The 19,987-nt window shown below is 30.9% G+C and overlaps 1 protein-coding gene across 4 annotated transcripts in view; it reads right to left on the reverse strand.

Annotated features, from left to right (window-relative positions):
* Positions 1-6,598: 6,598 nt before the first annotated feature.
* The window catches only part of LOC149093488 (kin of IRRE-like protein 3), a 79,062-nt gene continuing 65,673 nt past the window's right edge, over positions 6,599-19,987 (reverse strand). For 2 of the 4 annotated variants that reach the window (XM_089269294.1, XM_089269295.1), the window contains exons 8-9: positions 19,629-19,915; positions 6,599-7,753 (exon numbers count right to left, since the gene is read on the reverse strand). In XM_089269294.1, the coding sequence (XP_089125420.1) occupies positions 7,079-7,753; positions 19,629-19,915 (962 nt within the window). In that variant the 3' untranslated portion in view covers positions 6,599-7,078. Of the gene's footprint in view, positions 7,980-19,628; positions 19,916-19,987 lie in introns of all 4 variants that reach the window. The other 2 variants (XM_089269297.1, XM_089269298.1) reach the window with 1 other exon arrangement.

The following is a 19,987-nucleotide window of genomic DNA, read 5'->3' on the forward strand; positions in this document are numbered from 1 at the left end:
CTAATTATGGTCGAGAAATGACAGTTAATTGAACGAATGTTTCCAACCGAACATTAGACTGCGATTGAGAAGCAATGATGAGTTGAAGAGCAATCAGGAAAACCAAGAAATGGATTGTCGGAGAGTAAACTGAAGTCGATGAATAAAATCAGGGAATGAAGTTTTCAGGACTCGTTAGATGGCGATACTCTTTCATTTGAGTGATTTTATTTTTTGATTAAACAAATAAAACAAAAATGATACTTTGATTAACAATTAATATTGTAACAATCAAAAGGGAAACAATGAACAATTACAATGAAAGATTGAATAGGAAACACACCCGAAACTTTGCTTCACAAACGTATAAATCAAATATTGAAGGTAATTTTAAAGTGAAAAGTCAATTTTAAAAGGATTCAGGTTCCACCCGAAGTTGATCCTTAATTATAATTGTTTATCAACATGGTTTAGTTGATCACAAAAGGTAAAGAAACATGAGGAACCCTAAAATTAAATTAAGACAATTTGGGCGGACCATAGTTCCGTTTACTCAAACCCAGTGTTTGCTTTGACTCAAGAAAACTGAAACTCTAATAAAACGGGTTTACTTTTAGGATAAACAAGTTATCAAGTTAAACATTGAATAAAAGGTGAAACACTGAAACTGCACAAACCGATTAAACCAACTGAGTGATCAAAGGAACTTCAAAATGCAATAAAAAGCTCAAAATATCGTGTAATCCAGATACTTATCGCATGTCGATCTAAAGCTGCTTAACAACGAATGTGCAATTTCAACGTTCTCAATACTTCCACTTATGGTGTTCAGGGTTAACACAAATGTGCTGACTCTCATGAACCTAGAATTGAGTAAAATCCAGAGCAAATTTCAAGATGTTTTTCGAGATGTTTTTCGTTGTGTCAACTTGATCATCATTCTTGTTTGGCATCAAATCTGTCATCTTTAGTATCATCTTTCCTTGTGCTAGACATCAACCTGAAAACGGGAATAATGATGAGAAGAGAAAAGAAAGAAATTGAATGTCAAAAAAGAAAAAACTTTTCTTTTCTTTTCTTCTTTTCTTCTTCATCTTCTTCTTTTCCACCTTAACCTTCGCTTTCTTATTCTTGTTACACTTGCATTACTCGAAAGGTTATCAAATGTTGTGTACCACTAAATAAGGCAACGTTTTTTTCGCAAAAGAAGAAAAAGTTTGTTCCAAAGATGATGGAGTAACTTGGTTTATACCTGAAGATGTTTCGGATAAAAGTAGATACAATAGTTACCAGGAAGAAGAAGAAAAAACTGAACAAGAGGCATAAAGATGATGGGCATGATGATGATGATCAAGAGATGGATAAAGAGATGACATGATAAATGTTGTTGCAGATTCAGGGTAAAAAAGCGTATTCGCTTTGATGTAGATTGAAATGAAAATTGACAAGTGAAAATGTAATTTCATTCTCAAAGAAAACTGTTTCTCAGCGAAACATGTTATTCCAATTTTATTTGATCACAAACTTTGAGTTGTATTGATAGATTTCCAGGTAATTGTAAGGTAAAAGAATGTTGAAATAAATTAATTAACATTCAGTTTTAAATTAACTTTGATCAAATTGCGATTCTACGAAAACACAAAATTGTCAAAAATTCGTTGCTTACTCCAAGTTTCTTCGTGACTCTTTCAAGACTAAAGTTGAACAAACTCGATATGTTATAAACTAGTCTTTAAGCTTCGAATCTACTTTTGTTTTAAAGTCTTACATTTTACGAATCATTGAAGAAGTCAAAAATGAAATGAAAACTTGTCAAGTTACATAAAAATGGAAAGCAAGTGAAGCTTTAATTGGCCGACTTTGGTTTTAAATTGCAAACAGTCGATCTTTTTGCATCATTTAAGCTAATAAAGTCAATTTTTTGTCGAATGTCATGTTCCATTGTCAATTGTGTCATCAAAAACTCCTTCAAGAGTCAATTTAGTTCAAATGCTGAGAAATCATTCTTTCCAAAACTCTTATTATATTGTAGCCGATTGAATCGACATTAGCAGTAAAGCAATTAGTTAGTTTCAGTTTTAAACTTACTCAGTTCTGTTGAGCAAAAGGCTGGCTTTAGTTCAATTCTGTACAATGGTGGATGTTTGTTCAAAGACATTTCTTCAGGTAAATAACATTAAAAAATGTAACAAATGTCATTTTGCATCGTCTTTAAGCTTTGCTATTTGATCATTTCTTAAACAGTAAACATCACGAGAAATAACCATTTATGCAAAAGAGAAACGCTAATAAATTAATAGCGATTAAATGCACAAATGAAACCAATGAAACAGTTGGGATCATGTTGATCACGATGAATCAATTTAACTGTTTCACCATTCACCAACTTTAGTCAAAACCTTCAAAGCGAATCAACTTCATGTCAACCAAATGCAAAACTTAATAATATTCAAAACTAAATTCAAATCATTTTCATGCGAAACAACAATTTAACCATTTTATTGTTGATAAATTGGCAAAGAAAGTCAAAAAACTAATAAGCATTGCACATCAATGCGTGCTTTTGGGACAAATGACAATAAAAAAGAGGATTTGCAAGGAAAACATTCAATATTTTGTTCTATTCAGATTATTCAAGTTATGCTATTTCATAAGGTAACTTGAATAATTCTCGAGAAAACTTATTCTTTATTTGACTAAAACCTAGTCCTTTCATAACACCACTTTTAAGGTCAATATCCAAAGCATCAAACTGAAGTCATATTTGACGATAGTTGTAAGAAAAGTTAAAATCGATGAAAATTTCTGGTTAACCTGATATCGTTTCTTAAAGACTGTTTACTAACTGCTATTGCAGAGAATTGAGTTCTTTGTAAGAAAATTTGAGTAACTTTTCCAAGAATTCATTATTGATTATCTAATAAGCAACTGCACGACCATTCCATTTCAATTAAATTATATTTAAAGATTAATTGATTCGGTTTGACAGCAAAAAACAAATTGAAAACAACAATTACTGAAGACTATCATGTTGCAAGGAAACCATTTTAGTGATGAAAATGTTTATAATTGACTGGGAGTTTAAATTTGTAGTTGCAACAATAAAGATAATTGTTGATGTCGCAAAGTTTAACAATTAGTTTGATCAAAATTAAAGAGCAAAGAAAAACGAAAACATTGCATTTCTTTGAAAATTTCATTTCCATTGTTGTAAATTCATTAATCATTTCTATTTTAATAATCAAGTCATAATTTGCAGTTGCAATTGTTTGATTGAAGAAACAAAAAGGTTCAACCTTTAAATCAATTATTCGTGTTATAAACTAATAAACTTTCGTGACATTATAATTTACTATTGAAATTGTCTCAAAATTAAGATTATTGTTGTTCACTCATGAATAACGAAAGGTTTGGTTCAATTCAATTCGTAGATTTGAATGAACAGTCGAGCAAATTGGAAATGCTGAAAAATGGAAAAATGGTTGAACTACAAAATTCTCTCGAGAAAATTATCAATTCGAAAATTGTGATAAAATCATTATTAGCGTTTGATTAATTTCCATTTTAACACTTCTCTATTCAATGATGACACGCAATGTTTGTTTGATGCTGTTGAACATCCAAATAGATTGATTGTTCGAGTGCTTATTCAATGTGCAATTTTCTTGATCCTTTCGATTGCGATGCTATTTTCAAGCATTATTTTCATCGATTTCAGTGTTTTTAAAATTGCACACAAACAATTAACTAGAGATTGATTTTAGTTTAGTTTTTAAAATTAATTGTCTAACTGCAAATGGACTGTCGTTTAACTAATGATATTGAAAAGTGTTGGGATTAAGGTTACTTATTTACAGAAATTTATCGATTTCTCTTTCTTTTCGTTCCTTCCAAAATGATAGGTTATTTATCAAATTGGTCAATTTTGTTTCAATTTTTGCTGTCTTTTTACGCTCATAAATCGTTAATTAAAGGGACAAAGGTTAATAACAAGAAAACATTAGACCGATATTTATCTGGATGAAGTTGCACTCTTTTTGGCTATTAAGTGGTTTCGATTTTGGTATTGCAATTCAGAAAAAGACTTGTTATTAGTAAATGAAATGAACAAACTGAAACAATTATGATTTATTGACTTAAAAATTGCATATTTAGGCTAGATATTCATTAAGATGAATTGATGCAAGTCCATTCGAAGATAGCGATACTGTAACATAGAAACAAACTAATTGGAGCATTTCAATGGTTGAAATTTCAATTTATGAAGGCTTTGCAACGAATTGCAATTCTTCCAAACTGTACCAAAACCAGCTCGAAAGCTATGATCAAAGCAATTGTTTCTCTTATACTTTTGCTCTGCATTTCGATTCTTTGGCCACATGGCTTAGTAATTGAGAACTAGATTACAAGAAAATAGAATTAAATGAAAGGAAATTAAACCAAATCTGGTCTTCCGTTCTCTTTGCGGATCAGCTCTATTTTGCAGAAAGATTTACTTTCATCGCATTTTTAATAGTTTCAGGCCTAGTATCTCAGCAAAATACAGAGAATAGATAACACTATAACGATTTCCCGATTTTTGTTTAGTAGCGACTAGTTTAACTCGATGCAGCCAAATGCTATTGTCGTTGCTTTAAAGCCCAACGAAAGAGGAAATCAATGAGCTTGCATTTTGTGTTACTAAATGGTAAAACTCTTATTTCTCTTCGAATCTTCGGCTATTCTTTTATTCAGAAGCACAAAGTAGCGATCATTTATGAATAGTTTGTTCATCACTTCTAATTCAAGGAACCAGAATTGATTAATGTTGCTTTCGTTGATTGCAAAGTGTGATGAGATTCGAAGGGGATAAAGTTGCTAATAATTTATGATGTTAACTGAAATCGAAATACAATCTTTTTAATTAGCCAAATAATGTGGAAAGAACAAGTAATTCATTTCACGAACAAACTCATAAGTCATAAAAAGGGAAAAAAACTTTCGATTTATCAATAATTGAAAAAGTTGACTCAATTTACAGCAAACCTAATTGATTGAAGAAAAAAACGAAAAAAAAAGTTTCATTCCAATAACCAAAATTGATATAAGTAATAATTACAAACACTAAACTCTAAATTATGATAATTATCGCGATCAGGTAACAGCAAAAAGCTACTAACATTCCGCAAGGAATAAAAGGTAAAGCAGAATACATTAACATTAATATCAATTAATATTTTTTCAGGCTCATTATGATCTTGATAATAATTGGAGGGAAACATTGACAATCTTCTAGTTTGACATGAGATCATTTCAGATAAATTGAAATGAAATCAAATGTTGCTTGGTTAATTACAACATTTCATCAAACTGAATAATGAACAAGAAATATGTTTATATAAATATTCATTTCAATTGGCATTCCGTTTCTTTTAACCTTACATTTTCACCTTAACCATTTATTCAGTTTCATCATTTTATTAATCAGGTGAATAATGATCTTTTTTTCCTGGTTAGACTTATCGATCTTGAACATAAATCTGGGCCAATAGGAGGCTTCATGATGCACGAATGTGGATACCATGTGGAGGAAGCAAAGGAAAGAAGTCAAACTGAGACTTGGACAGGGAATGAATGGGAAGGAAAGAGTAAAAATAACAATAAAATAAGTCATTCAGTTTCCATGGAAATTATTTTTTTCCAATTTTTTGCTTTAATTCATAATCGTTTTTCAGTCATCAGTTCATCATGAAAATGAAAAAAAACTGAGGTTCATTAATGTAAATATTATTAGGAACAATTGTTAACCTTCCTTGATAATCATTATCTTGATTATATTTGCAACAACTATTAGCAACGAATATTATTATTAAATGGACATTTCGTTGCTTCGCTTTTCACTTTTGCTCTGATTAACCATTAAGATGTAAATTCATACTCACATTATTTATGCTTTTTTGCGATTTGTGCCCTTTATCGTTACAGATCAGTTCAAGTTTACATTTAACTACAGATAGTAATAATGAAGCAGAACATGAGTTTACATTCCTTTCAATTCGATAAGTCATTATGTTTATTACAGCTTCACGTAACAACGATTTAACTAATGATAATGAAGTAATGACATGAAAATTCTCATTTTCAATTGACGCATAAATTGATTTCTAAATATTGATGTTGAGAGACGAGTTTTCATAAAAACTTTCGACTCGCATTTTCTGTCCATTTTGAATTTTATTAATACTTTGGTTTCGCTTGGTTCGAAGGCAAAACGGCTATTCTTTTGAAGATTAGGACAGAAAATTTCATTTTTTATTGTGTTTGGTTTTATCTGCCAATCTGAACTAATCTAATATGAGAAATTACCAACACTGATTTTCTAAAAACCGATTATTTTCATGGAAAAGTTAACTCGTAATTTTTGTTGTTTTGACCTTATTATGGTTTCTTTTGATCTTAAGACGAAGAGTTTCAGTCTTGATTGTGTTCGGTATTATTGATTACTCTGATTATCTCTAAAATTCGAAATCTAAATTTTCGAATTCACTTAATTTCTGATTTCTTGAACTTTTCTCCTTCCGTTTTCAGACGTTCCTCCTGAAAGTTTTTTTCCTTCCGAGACTTTTTTATCATTAGCTTATTGAACACACAATCGTTTATCATTTTTATTTCAAATTTTATTTACAAAGAATTTAAGGGTTTCTCGATTCAAATTATTCACAATATCATGAGACAGAAAAATATGATAAGATGATGGCCAAAAAGCAAAACAGAATACAAGAGAATTGTGATTTTTCTTTGAAATCATCGGCATCATAAGATTGGGCAGAAGTTACTCAAAATGATTATGTGAATGAAGTGTTTACAAAATAGATTAGAACATGAAAGAAAGCAAGAAAAAGAGATTAATAATTTTACACAATTATCGTGATAATTTGAATCGTCAAGTAAATATTAATATACAATTTTCATTATAATACATTCAATTTGTAAAAAAGTGACTTTCATAGTTTATTATTTTATCACAAATGGTTCATGTGACAAGTTAGTAGGAAAGTAAAATGATAAGTGAAAACAATGTTAATCTGAATGTTGGGAAGGTAAGTTGAACATTGTTTCATCACACATCCGTGTGATGATGAGAGTCGATATCATCGGTTGATCTGATGGTAAAGGTGTTTGAAGGTAAGACCCGGACTCGCCGTGGATATGAAAGGGTTGCAAAGTGTTGCGGTTGGTGAGACAAGTTGTTGACTGGATAAACATCAGCATGTAAGTTGGCATTATTCACTGTCGATCCTGATCCTTGGAGTGAAGTCAAGTTGTTCAAATAATAAGAGGATCCTTGGGCTGTTCCTGTTGTGGTTACAGTGGCTGTTGGGTTTCCAGTTAATGATGATAATGATGATGAGGATGATGTTACAATGGGTTGATTAGATGATAATGATGATGTTAATATGGTCACAGTGTTACTGTTTGTTATCGTTGATTGCAGTGAATGATTATTATTATGAGATTGATAGAGACTAGGAGAATCACTGGTCATTGATTGTTGTGAGGATAAACGATTAATTGGTGATTGAGAGATTGTATGATGAGCTTGGTGATGATGAAGATAAGGATGATTGGAGAAAGGCACTTTCATTGAAGATGAACTATTGTAATCCGTTAAATGAATTGCATTAGTCGAGTTGATTGGTCCACAGTAATTTGATTGACCAGTGTTGTTGCAATTGTTATTAGCATTATTGTTACTGTTATTGTTATTGTTGTTGATAATGATTCCTTTCATTGACTGAATATTATTCAATTGGTAAAGATGAAAGAAAATGATTGAAAAGAAAAAAGAATGTCAAAAAAATTAGCTTTTCGAGTCTTCATTTTGTATCGATTGAGGTTCATAAATGCAAATTGTCATTTCATGTTTTCCATGTTCAGTCTCATGCAATGGTCAAGTGCAAAGGGAATGGATTGAGCATAACATTTGGTTGCAAAAAACAAAACAAAATCTTTATCTAAAGCTGAAAAATAAAAACGAAAAATAAAAAAATTAAAAAAATGAGAAAATTAAAAGTTCTGTTTGACCAATGCATAGTCATTGAATATGAGTTTCAGTGGTTGCACCTTTTCTCGTCTTTTGTTCACTCGACTGAGTAAAGTTCATTTTTTATCATTACATTATTATTAAGGTTACAAAATGATTATTTTCATTTCATTATCAAATCAAGGGCAAAGTAATAAGTCAAATCATTTTGTTTATTTAATGGATTCTGATAACTTTTACTTTTTCCAGTTTCACGTAAACTTTTTTTATTCATCTTCACTCTTCATTGATCTTCTCATTCTCATATTAATATCATCAATATGCTCAACTCAACTGTAATTTAATGGATAAACAAAATGTTATTCAATCCTTTTTCTTGCCAAATGGAAATGATTATGATGATTTGTTCATCATCATTATTATCATGGTTGTGATGAAAGTTGAATCAAAATCATAAATCACCAAGCAAAAAGGAGTTGAGAAAGTTGAACACTTTTCAACATTCTGATCCATTCCAGTAAACTAATATTATATTACAATAAATCATTAGCAGCATTTGATGGTTCACCACTTTCATCCACTGATTCATCATTCGCTTTTTTTGTCAATTTTCTTGTTTCTTTTAACCTTCAACAAATGATCAACATTGGGTTAGCCACTGCATCAATCAGTCAGGTAATAATTGATCAACAATGAATTACTTTTCCAACTGAAAGTTTAATGGGGAAAAGGTGATTCAAATTGATCCTGTCAACATGAGATGAGTTTGAGCAAAAAAATCTGTTTGGCTTTGGATTGTCAGTGTAAACATCATGTGTGTTATCAATAATAATAATGGTAATAATCACCATTCCAATTGAATAATGATAATTTAATGGTATGAGTGATGATGAGGCTAAATATTCAGGTAAACATGAACCATTATCATTATCATTATTTCAGTCACATTCAACATTTAAATGTGTAATGGATAAACAAGATTGAATACAAATTATTCATCAAAAACAAAAGGCTAAATAAATCATTTCAATTTGTAAACCTTTTAACCAATAATGTAATTAAAATTAAATTCACCTTCAAACAACAGGTATCAAGTGATGTTAATGATGAATCAAGAATAACGAACTTGATCAAACTGAACATAATTGGTGACCAAAAAGTAAACCAATTAACCATTTTATTGCCTTACATTTGAAATAACTTTTGCCGTTACTCTTGGGATCTCATTAAACGAAACATTAGTCTGTTTCGCTTGTTCAGTTGATTGATTTTAATATAAAAAACAACCCAAAAACTAGAGTCAAGAGTTTACCAGATTCAGTTCTGGTAATGAATTTTCATGAGTTGCAATTTCATTTTTAAAATTAAATATTGTTTCATATTTACTTTTGCCTTATTAACTGTAATCATTTCATGTTGCGCTTGAGCTGAATATGGATTATCTAGCTTTACCAATTGATGAAATTATCTGATCCCATTGAGAAAGTGATTTTGACGTTTCGATTTCCATTGGATTTTCGTTTTTCAACAAAATCGAGATAAAAATGAAATTTTTTGTTTTTCAAATCAATGAAAACAAACTTTTGCTAAACCTTTACTTCACTTGCTTATGTAATTGTTTTACTGCCATTTCCCTAATAATTTGTATGAGTATTTCATCATATTTGGAGTTTATCATGATTACTGCACCGAAATTTCTGCTAAATTTTCTACAGAACATAAACGTGCTGAAAGTTGCCTTGGAATAAAAAAGCAAAAAATTCTCGCTCGAAACGAAAGCATTTTATGTAGCTGTTGAAACAACAAGTAAAGTGCTAGCTTACAGGGTCTTAGGGATGTTTTTAAACAAACTTGATCTATCTCTTTACAAAAGGGCTGATGAACTAGGTTTAAGAGGGTTTGAATATCTATTCTTTACATCTTAGTCTATCGATTGCAAGTTTAAAAAAGTTTTTTCATTGAATATGCCAAAATTAATTAGCAAAATGGTGCGGGAAAAATTTTAGCCTCTTGCGGCTGAAGAAATCGTTTACAGAGTAATATTAAAACGGCCCAAGTCCGAACAATGTTGAATAACTTTTATACATAAAGAGGACATCACAGTTAAGTCTCCTGATGATAGTACAGTCCACTTTCGTTGTGTTTGGAGACTTACAGCAGAAACGCAAACAGCGGAGAGTCATCATTAGGAGACTTGCAGCAAAAAAGCAAGCGATTTCTGGCTGCAAATTGACCGAGAAATGGTCTTAAGCTACTTTGAATCTTGGCACAAAAGACTTTTTATGATCGAGTACAATCAAGGCAATCATATTGAAAACAAAAAAAGAATAATAAGAATTTAATTAAGCAAAAAAGTTAATTTTTTTCTGTTTAAAAACATCCCTAAGACCCTGTATGGTAGAGTTTTAAATTGGTTTGGTTAATTGCTTGCACTTTAATGGAGTTGATGAAAAGAAATTCATTTTTCTTTTCGTTGTTTATCAACACGATACATGGTAATAGTGATTACAATTGAAAGTTGATTGTGTTTATAAACACAAAAACAAGTAAAAAAGCGTTTCTCTCACAATAAAAAAACAAAAAACTATTAACATTAGGAGCAATGAAAAAGCACACAAATGGAAGAGAAAAATGATGAAAATTAAATTGAAAATGCAAGTTGACAAAATCAAAGTTGACAATGTTGAGTTATTGTAGTTAATAATATCAACAACAGTAGTTTATAATAGTATTAAGTATTAATAAAATAAGTAGCTTAATACAATGAAAAAAATCTGTGGGAAGCAAGTAAAACCTCATCAACATCGTCATTATTATCATCATTATTACCATTATCATCATCAATTGTTGAAAGTTATTATAAAAATGATGACTTTTACTTTTTTTGTTTCATTTTCTTATTCTTGTTTCACTTTTTTTTTCTTGTTCAATTTTGAGCCTCCTAAAACCCACAGAACTAACATCGTCAGTAATCATCAGATAAATCATTAGGATAACCAGAATGTTTCTCTTTCTCTCTCTCATGATTCTCATCATCTTCAGGTAACAAAATATGAAACATTGAGCTTAACAATGAATGGCAAAAAAAGTATGAAGCGATTTTCGTTGTTTGTGAGAAAACAAAGAAACCATCAAGATAAATGTTATTAACAAAGTCCATCATCAGGGAATTATCATCATCATCATCTCTTCATGATGAAAGTGTGCAAAGGAAACAGTTTAAAGAATCAAATCATTTTCTTCTTTCATGACAGTTGCTGAGTGTTTAACAGTAACTTTTGTTTTCACCGATTAACCGAAAACTCTCGTTAAGCAAATAGCAATCAATTGAAAGATGAGTTAAGGATAAAGGTTGAGGCAAGTGATGAACAAGGCGAAACATTATCATGTTTAATATTGAACCTTTTCAATCTTGGCTCATAATCATTTCCAGCTTAAATGCAATTGAAAAGTTTACTTTTTTTCATTTCAATAACAATCATTATCCTGATATTAAATGTTGAATCTTTTTTGATATTGTTTTCAAGTAAATTGAAAATGATGACAGATTAATGCATTTCAACTTTGAAATTGTGTTTACTCTGACTTTTTGTTTTCACCTTCATTCCAACATGGAGTTAACGAACAAGAAATTTTAATTCATTTAGTCTTCAATTAAAGCTAATTAAAGCTTCATTTCTCTGGTGAATTTCGAGCTTTTTTTCTGGCCAAAAATTCTTTTCTTTTCATCGTGAAGTTTCATGTTGGTTGTAAAAGGCTTTTATCTCAGTTATGATTGACTGGTGAGAGATTATTAAAGTGAAAAATAAGCGAATTAAAATCAGATTGAAAGAATAATGAAAGTTGAAGACAAAAAGAATGCTGAGCATTCAAGTTGGCGTTTCAAATAAAATGATAATCGGTGTGATAATGAACTTCTCAAGATGGAAGGTGAAGAGAAGAAGAAAGAAAGACAATGAGAAATTGATATTGTGTGAGACAAGATGATGGAAGTTATTTGATGAAAAATATCCAGAAAAAAATTATGTTGTCAGGATGAGGAATCAGCGGTTTAAATTGTAACTCAAATAACATGGCAAACTAAAATTGACCAACTCGACAGAAATAAAAATATATATTTGATAATTTGGTCCAATGTGTGCTTTACAAAGTAATATTGCTTCGAATGGAGTAGAAAAAGTAAAAAATATGAAATGAAGAAATCATTTTTTTCTCTCTTCTCTCTCGCTCTCTTCAGACTGAAACATGATTTATCTGTGTTATATAAAGAATTTCAAAATGTATCATCATCATCATCAGCAATTTCTTGCACTCTTTTCTTCTTCTCATCTTTTGTTCATCTTCAACTTGTTCTTATCAAAGTTAAAGGTAACGCAATGGTAAGAAATAATAGTTTTCAAGAGTCCAAAAATTTACAGATAATTTTGATTCTCAAGGAGGAACCAGCAAGAGGTAAGATGAAGATGATGATCAAGAGCATTTTTTCACCCTTCTTCATCCAACAATCTGCTGATAATGGATTTTCATTTGTGTAAGATGAGCAGAGAAAAAAAGTCAAAGGATGAAGAGAAGGGAAAAAAGTCATGAAGAGTAAGGCAATAATAAAATTGATGATTGAATGAATCTCAGGTTTACTGTTTCTCTTCGCCATCTTTTCGTCTCTTTCAATTCGACTTTATTCTAACCTTTTTCCAAGATCACTTGTAACTGAACCTTGTTTCATGTTGATGTGAATAAGACTGATTTTAACCTGAATTTTCTTTTTTCATTGTTTTATTGTTCGAACAACAACAAGTAATAACATCATTTTTGATCTCATGAGATAATATTTCTATTCCAAGTTCTCCCATTGTATAATTGTGAATCAATTTTGTTCATAACTTTTCACCATTTCTCTCGTCAGTAAATAATATCGACAATATTTTACAGATGAATTGGTTTGATAACAAGGAAAAGTTAATAACATTCAAATTCAATTTCAATCATTTCTTTTGTTTTCTCCAATCGCTCCATTCCAACCTTTAAAATCTGTAAAATTGTTTCTCGTTATTGGACGATAATATCATGATTCATTGACATCATGAAGCTAAACGATAAAAGGAAAAAATGAATCGGTGAAATTGGTGAGAAATGCAACAGAATGGAAAAGTAATAAATTCGATAATTTATTAAAGGAGTAAATCAAAAGAATGAAATCTGAGATATCATGAATTCTATGCTCCAAGTCTTCAGAGAGAAATCATGGAGTAACTAGAGATAAAGAATATGTTCAGTGATAAATTGATGGAAAAATTCATTCAAAATCTTATTCAGTATATCATTAATAAAAGTATGTTTATTCAGATCAAAGTTGCCCTGTAACTTGATTTTGCCTTTTTTTCTTGTTTCGTTTATTCTTTGGATATTCAGCAAAAATGGAAATCATGAAGATGATTCCATGGAAAAGAAGAGTTTATCCATTAAGAATTGCTTAAAGGTAAATTGCGATCTAATTTACCTCAAAATGAGAAAGTTAAAGTTATTAGATAGAAATGGAATATCATTTCTTAAGATATATCAGTTTGAAAAGAATGAATATCGTTACGAAAATTTTACGATTGAAAACGCATTTAAAAAGTTCCAAACTGATACATCTAACCCGAGGTAAAGCCATTGGCTATTGAAAACGGATCAATTTCAAATAATCATCACGATCCATATTCGATTATTCACAATATCTGAATTTCAAGATATACAAATTTTAGACGATCTATTTGATTACCAAAGAGTATTGAAACATTGGAATAAAAACTGAAGATATTTGGCCATCAATTGACTTATCAACTTTTATTAATGATATTATTGAACAAGAATCACAAAACGCCCTGAGAAAAACGTTAGGACCAAACAGTAGTTAGATTCTGAATCAGATTTGAAAATACAAAAATCTGCTATTTCGATATAACTGCTGCTCAATCAAACACCCGCATCCCTGTAAACGCTGCACTGCAACAGCGTGCTTTGTTGAAAACCCTTCGACGTGAGTTACAGGCTGCGCGAAATGAGTGGATTTGTAATAAAGGAAATCCAACTCTTTGTGAAATTAATATTTTCGACAAGCCTGGTGGAGAAAATGATCCAAACATTAATACTCAGGTAATTTTGGATCCAATTTTGAGAAGTCTTCCGGATTCCTACCGTAAGATCTCATACGTTTTGTATCATCGTGATTATACCACCGTGGGTTTGTTCGGTAGTTGTTATAAGCCTGAGATAGCTTTTGTCATTAACACTTACCAACCCACTTGGTCTGTTCAAGAGCCTGTTCTGCGACCTGCCAGAATGTATTTCTTTGCTAGGTCTACAATAGATAACCAATCTTCATGGCTTCACTGAATCCCTTGTTCGTATGAATAATTTGGTTATGGATGGTTTCAATCGAGTGGTTAGTATTTGCTCCGGACCTAATGGTACTACACGTGTGACTTTCAATGTCAGTCAGCAGAACCGAAATAGAATCTTAAACGCTGAAGGAAAAATGGTGTTTTTCAATCGACCTGTAATGTTTTACAACGATTTAGGTTTGGTCTGTTGTAGTCGTTGCCATTCGTATGATCACCCTACAGCTTTTTGTGAATCTGCTCAGCCGATTTGTTTGGTTTGTCTTGGCGGACATAGTGGTGATTGTCCAATGAAACATATGCCTGGAGCTCGAAGTTGTGCTAGTTGTCCCGCAGCGGTTGCTGGAACTCATGCATTTGCTAGAGGGCTAGAAACTTGTGCCAACACCAATGGCGATCCCTTTGAGCATATTTATGCGTAACTTCAAGTATTTCTCTACATTTTAATATGTAATACTCTAGCTTTTCCTTTCTATTTTGAAAAATGAAGAACCTTTTATAATTATCAAACCCCACTGGTCACCCAGTACTTCAGAAGATTCTTAATTGATGAAGACAGGAACGAAACAGTTTTAACATCGATATGATGAGAGATTGATTCAGAAAAATTGATTTGGAATCGAAAAAAAAATGAAGAACAAAATTTTTAAATTTCGATTCGTTTCGTAAATGCATCTCAATAGTTTCATATTTTCGGTTCATGAAGAGCCATTGCTGGGATAAAGAATTGCATGAGATTTCTGTCATTTAGTGTGATAAATATAGAATCGACTTCAATTTACATGCCATTATTGAATCTTAAATGAACTCTTGAAATCAGCTGAACGATTGAGAACTTCACAAGTTTGTCTTAAAAAAGGCAGAATAAATGATGAATAAATGGACGATAAAAGTTTCAATTTGGGTGAATGAAGAATTGATTTGCAAATGGAACAGTTGAATACTCTATTATCATGATTAACCTTCCCTGTTCAGTTGATCTTACCTATCATCTTTATGTGTTTTTAACAGTCTATTTTCATTTTATTATTCAGAATCTTTAACCCAATTATCATCAACTTTCAATGTGAATTGTGTGATTTTTAAAATCAGTTTACTTTCTATTCATTGAATTGATTGAAACTCTGTAAAGTGTTTTCAAATGAAACTGCTGATAACAATAATAATGATCATGAGAAACACTCAATGAAACATTTCTTTAGATGCAGTTCATCAAGAAAAGATATCAAAACGCGAATCAGCTTGCTTTTATTTCTTTTGTCTGTTCAGATACTCAGCTTATCATCATCATTATCCTCATGGTATCATTATTATCACAATATGTGCGCTTCCACAAAAAAGAAAGAAGATGCAGAAGGAAAAGAAACAGAAGTTGAATAAAATGAAGAATCTAAAGATGAATCAGGAGAAGCAAAAAAAAGGGTTAAGACATTATTTATTTAGAGAAAGCATCACTTTTTTTCATTCGAAAAACACTTTTTCCTTCTTTCCACCAACCATTATATTCTGAATGTAAAGTCTCTGTTAATGCTACTCTGAGTTTGCATTCTTCGTCATCTTCGTCTTCTTTGTTTTTCTGTTCATTTCAGTCTCAAAATGAATCCAAAATCGATCTACCAAAATGAATCAGTTTCACCACTATTATATTGAATAATGACTGTGAAAAGGATTTTGAAAGTCTCAACATTCATCTTGAGTCTTTCAGATTGAATTAACCTTTTTTTGTATCTTTTTCAGTAACAATTTTGCTCTCTAATGTCAAGTGACAGGGAAGTCAATAAATTTCAAGATAACAATTTCCTTGGAAATAACAAGTAAAGAGAAGGAAAAGCAAGTTATCGTCTTGATTTATCATAATGAAAACAATTAAGAACAGTTGAAGAAGAAAAACGTTAACAATTAAACTTTCAATCTTTTGTGTAGCTTAAGGTCAACTTTCCGACGTAAACTTGATTTATTTACTTTGATTAAAAGAGGAATCGTTTGATAGTTGAAATGATCGGAATGAGCAAAGATTTATGATTGGAATAAAAGATTGAAAAATTATTTGGAAACAATTGATGATTCGAGAAACGAAACGATTCTTTTCATGAAATGGTATTAAAGTTTAAACAAATTCATGAATCAATGTGGAATCAGTAATTCTGAAAGTGCTGATTCGACAAACTTTTTTTTCACTCCAAGTAACTTGCTTTTCGTTGAAAAATTATTTCAAAACTTTGCAATCTTATTTGCTACTTTATTAGTTTAGTTTGAAATGTGAAAGAAACAAGATTCTGTTCAGTATTTTAGCAAGTTTCGTTTCTTTTAGATGTGAATCAGAATCGCGAAAATTTGTTTCATCAAGTGAAAAACCTGATAACGTGATTAAATAATGTCGGAAGAAAAGTTGAATTGAAATACAATATTGTTTCCTCAATTCCCAACGAAATAGTTCAATAAAAAAATTGTTTTCTACAAACAATTTCAATTATCGTTACATTTATTATTGAACAGTTGCTAACTTTGAAAACCCAAATAACAGAATAACAATGTTATTCTTGATCAGAAGTCAAATGGTGCTTCATGAAAGTTATTTGATTGTCTTTTCAATCATTAAATTCTTGTCAAAATATATCCAATTGATGTGCTGTTGTCACTTGATTAAGCAGTTCTTGAACAAAAAATTTATTTCATTCTCATCTCTTCAAGATGCTATTTTATAATTAAATTGATAAAGAGAAAAGATGAAAGGAAAAATTCTAATAATTTTTATTAATTATTCTGAAGATGACCTAAACATAAGTTGAGCCTTAGAAACAAGCAGAATAGTAAAGTCCGGAATTGAGGAATTGTTGGATTAGACTTTTTAGCCTTGATTTTTGTAACTGGACTGGAAATTGATCTAAAATAATGGCCGTTTTTACCCAGTATGCCTGTCTGCAATCTTAACTCACTAATGTTTGATGCTACAGACCTCAGATTCTAAGTATGAGCTTCTGCAGATTGAAGAAACACAAGTTCGAACGGTCAAGATCATAACGTTATTTCACCTTCAAATGACGTTTGAAGGTCATTGTCATTAGAACATTAGGTCTGTAGCATCAACCGTTCGTGAGTTATTACTGCAAAAAAGCGATAAGAATAAATTGTTAGAAAGATAAACAGTAAAATTACACATTCCACATTATTCGATTGTTTGATATTTGTTACATGTTCATAATACATGCTGGCCAAAGGATAGGAGTTTTTGCATACCGTTCAGTCAATCAATTTGTTTGAAGAAAAATTGGTTAATCTTTGCAATGGTATGAGCAATGAACATGTTACAAACAGCAACCAAGCTGAAAAATTTTGTACTCTCAGGTCAAATTACTGAGTGACTTGAATGACCTTGAGCTTTCGAATTTATGACTCTTCAAGCTGCGGAAGCTCATGGTCAGCTTCAAGTCAGTGGTCTGCAGCATCAACCGTTCATGAGTTATGAGCCCAAATAGGTAGTAAAAATAGAAAAACGCCCAATATATAGTATAAAGCTTTCGACAGCTTCTGCAAAGTATTAAAGTACCGATACGATTTTTTCAGGTCATTTTAACCAAAATTGAAAAAAGTCTTTTGTCGTGTTCAAAGTGTCTACTTCTGTTATAAAAGTTAGATCCAGTGTGGCCATTAGTTAAAACCGAATGGTGTACCAAACAGTTCGAAGCTTGTTCGTCAATTTATTGATATAACCCTTCCTTCATGATGTATTGGGTTTTCCAGTCATTGCGACCTCACAAAGAGGTTTTCTATTGGAATTATGCATTCAAATTCTGTGCAACATTTATTGGCGATTCAGTTGATAAGACAAAAGTTGCACATTGCATTCAATGACTAATCTCGACTGTGAGCATTTGATGAATGAAAACGTTTTTGGCTTTTCTTTTCATCTCAACCAATGAATATTATCCTGAATTGGTTGGATAAAAGTTGAAGATGAAAAAGATGGTCAAAGGATGCAAAAAAGATTCTTTCATATTCTTCTGTTCACAACTGTGATGACATTTTATTTATCATCAGGGATGAAGATAAGTGAACTGGAATCAACCTCACAAAATATCTTATTGAAAGTAACTGTCAACCTTTTCATTGACCCTCAAAAGGCTTATCATTTTTATTTATATTATCTTCATCCGCATCATCATCATCATCATCATTCTTCTTCTTCTTACTTTTATCCTTTCTTTGTTCAAGTGAACCTTCTCAGAGTTTTTTATTTCTTGGTGCGATATTTTCAACTAAAATTTCAACAATATTCCATCGTTTTATTGGTGATTCATAAAGGTTATCATGATAAGAGCATGAAAAGTCTGAAAATGATAGTAATAAAAGAGCGAAGAAGAAAGCGAGAGATTTAAAGATAAAAGTGAGATTGATGAATGTGAATGATTAAAGGCGAAAGCTTGAATAACATTGAGAAGTAAAAGTTTTGACCAAAGAATGAAAATGCAAGTTCTCTGAGTAAAGATGATTTTTCATATGGTAAGTGACCATTTCCTGAGCTCAATTTCATTCTGTGCTTTTCGCATAAACAAACTTTTAGAACATTCCTTTTTCAGAATGTTTTTTCAGGCAAATTCATTTTCAAATCCATTACTTTTCTTTCACTTTTTCACACAAGTTTCATCTCCTTTTCATCATGAAAAAAGACCTTCCATCAAGCTAAAACTACTTTTCAAGACTTTCCAAACTGTGTTGAACCATTTTTCTTGAAACTTTTAACCTTGGTTTGCATGAAAAAAGTTGAAAATTCAATTTCTTTCACACAAACCCTAACAATGAATGCAATGATTGATAATCACCTTTTATTTGTCCAAGCTTCATGAATAAGAATTCATGACAAAACAAACAATTCCATGTTTTACTTTTGCAATTGCAATGACAATTAGAATGAACTTTACTCAATTCATATGAATATTGATGAGTGATGAAATTAAAAGCAAATTATCCTCAGATTTTAAATGCAAGTAAAATTTTCCATGTTGATAAAGGTTCATTATTTCTGGTTCGTTTGAATAATTATTGACGATTTTTTTCATGGAGATTTAGGGAAATCTCTGTAGTTCTTCAAGTGAAACTCATGAGCTTGATTCATGTAAACATTCAAGCTTGTAATGAATATGCATTGATCTTTGATGTTAGTGAAAATATTTTGATTAATGATGTGTTTGGATGCGCGAATTAGAGAGAGCAAAAAAAGCAATCAATTGATTGAGACAAAGACTTACCAAACTTTGACCATTATTATCAAGTGTTGACCCTGAGTTGGTTAAATTGTTTGATTGTGAAGTGGGACTAACAAGGTTGGAAACTGCATTGGGATTACATGTTGATCGCCAATGATTAAGTTGATGACCAGTTTCCATTAAATGACAATTGATGCTATTATTATAAGAAGGTTGACATGGATTGGATAGAAGTGGAGTGGTCAATGGATTATCAAGCTTCTCATTGATTGTTTCATCTTTAAGGTCACCATTTCGTGTTAATACTTCCGAACCAGTTAACCCAATATCTGAGAGAAAAGAAGAGAAGAAGAAGAAAAAAAGATTGAATCAAAATTACGAAGCAACAAAAACAGAATTAC

This window comes from Tetranychus urticae, chromosome 3 (genome assembly GCF_039701765.1).
Source record: "Tetranychus urticae isolate SD_2017Ah chromosome 3, NJAU_TeUrti_SD_1.0, whole genome shotgun sequence".
Classification (NCBI taxonomy): domain Eukaryota; kingdom Metazoa; phylum Arthropoda; class Arachnida; order Trombidiformes; family Tetranychidae; genus Tetranychus; species Tetranychus urticae.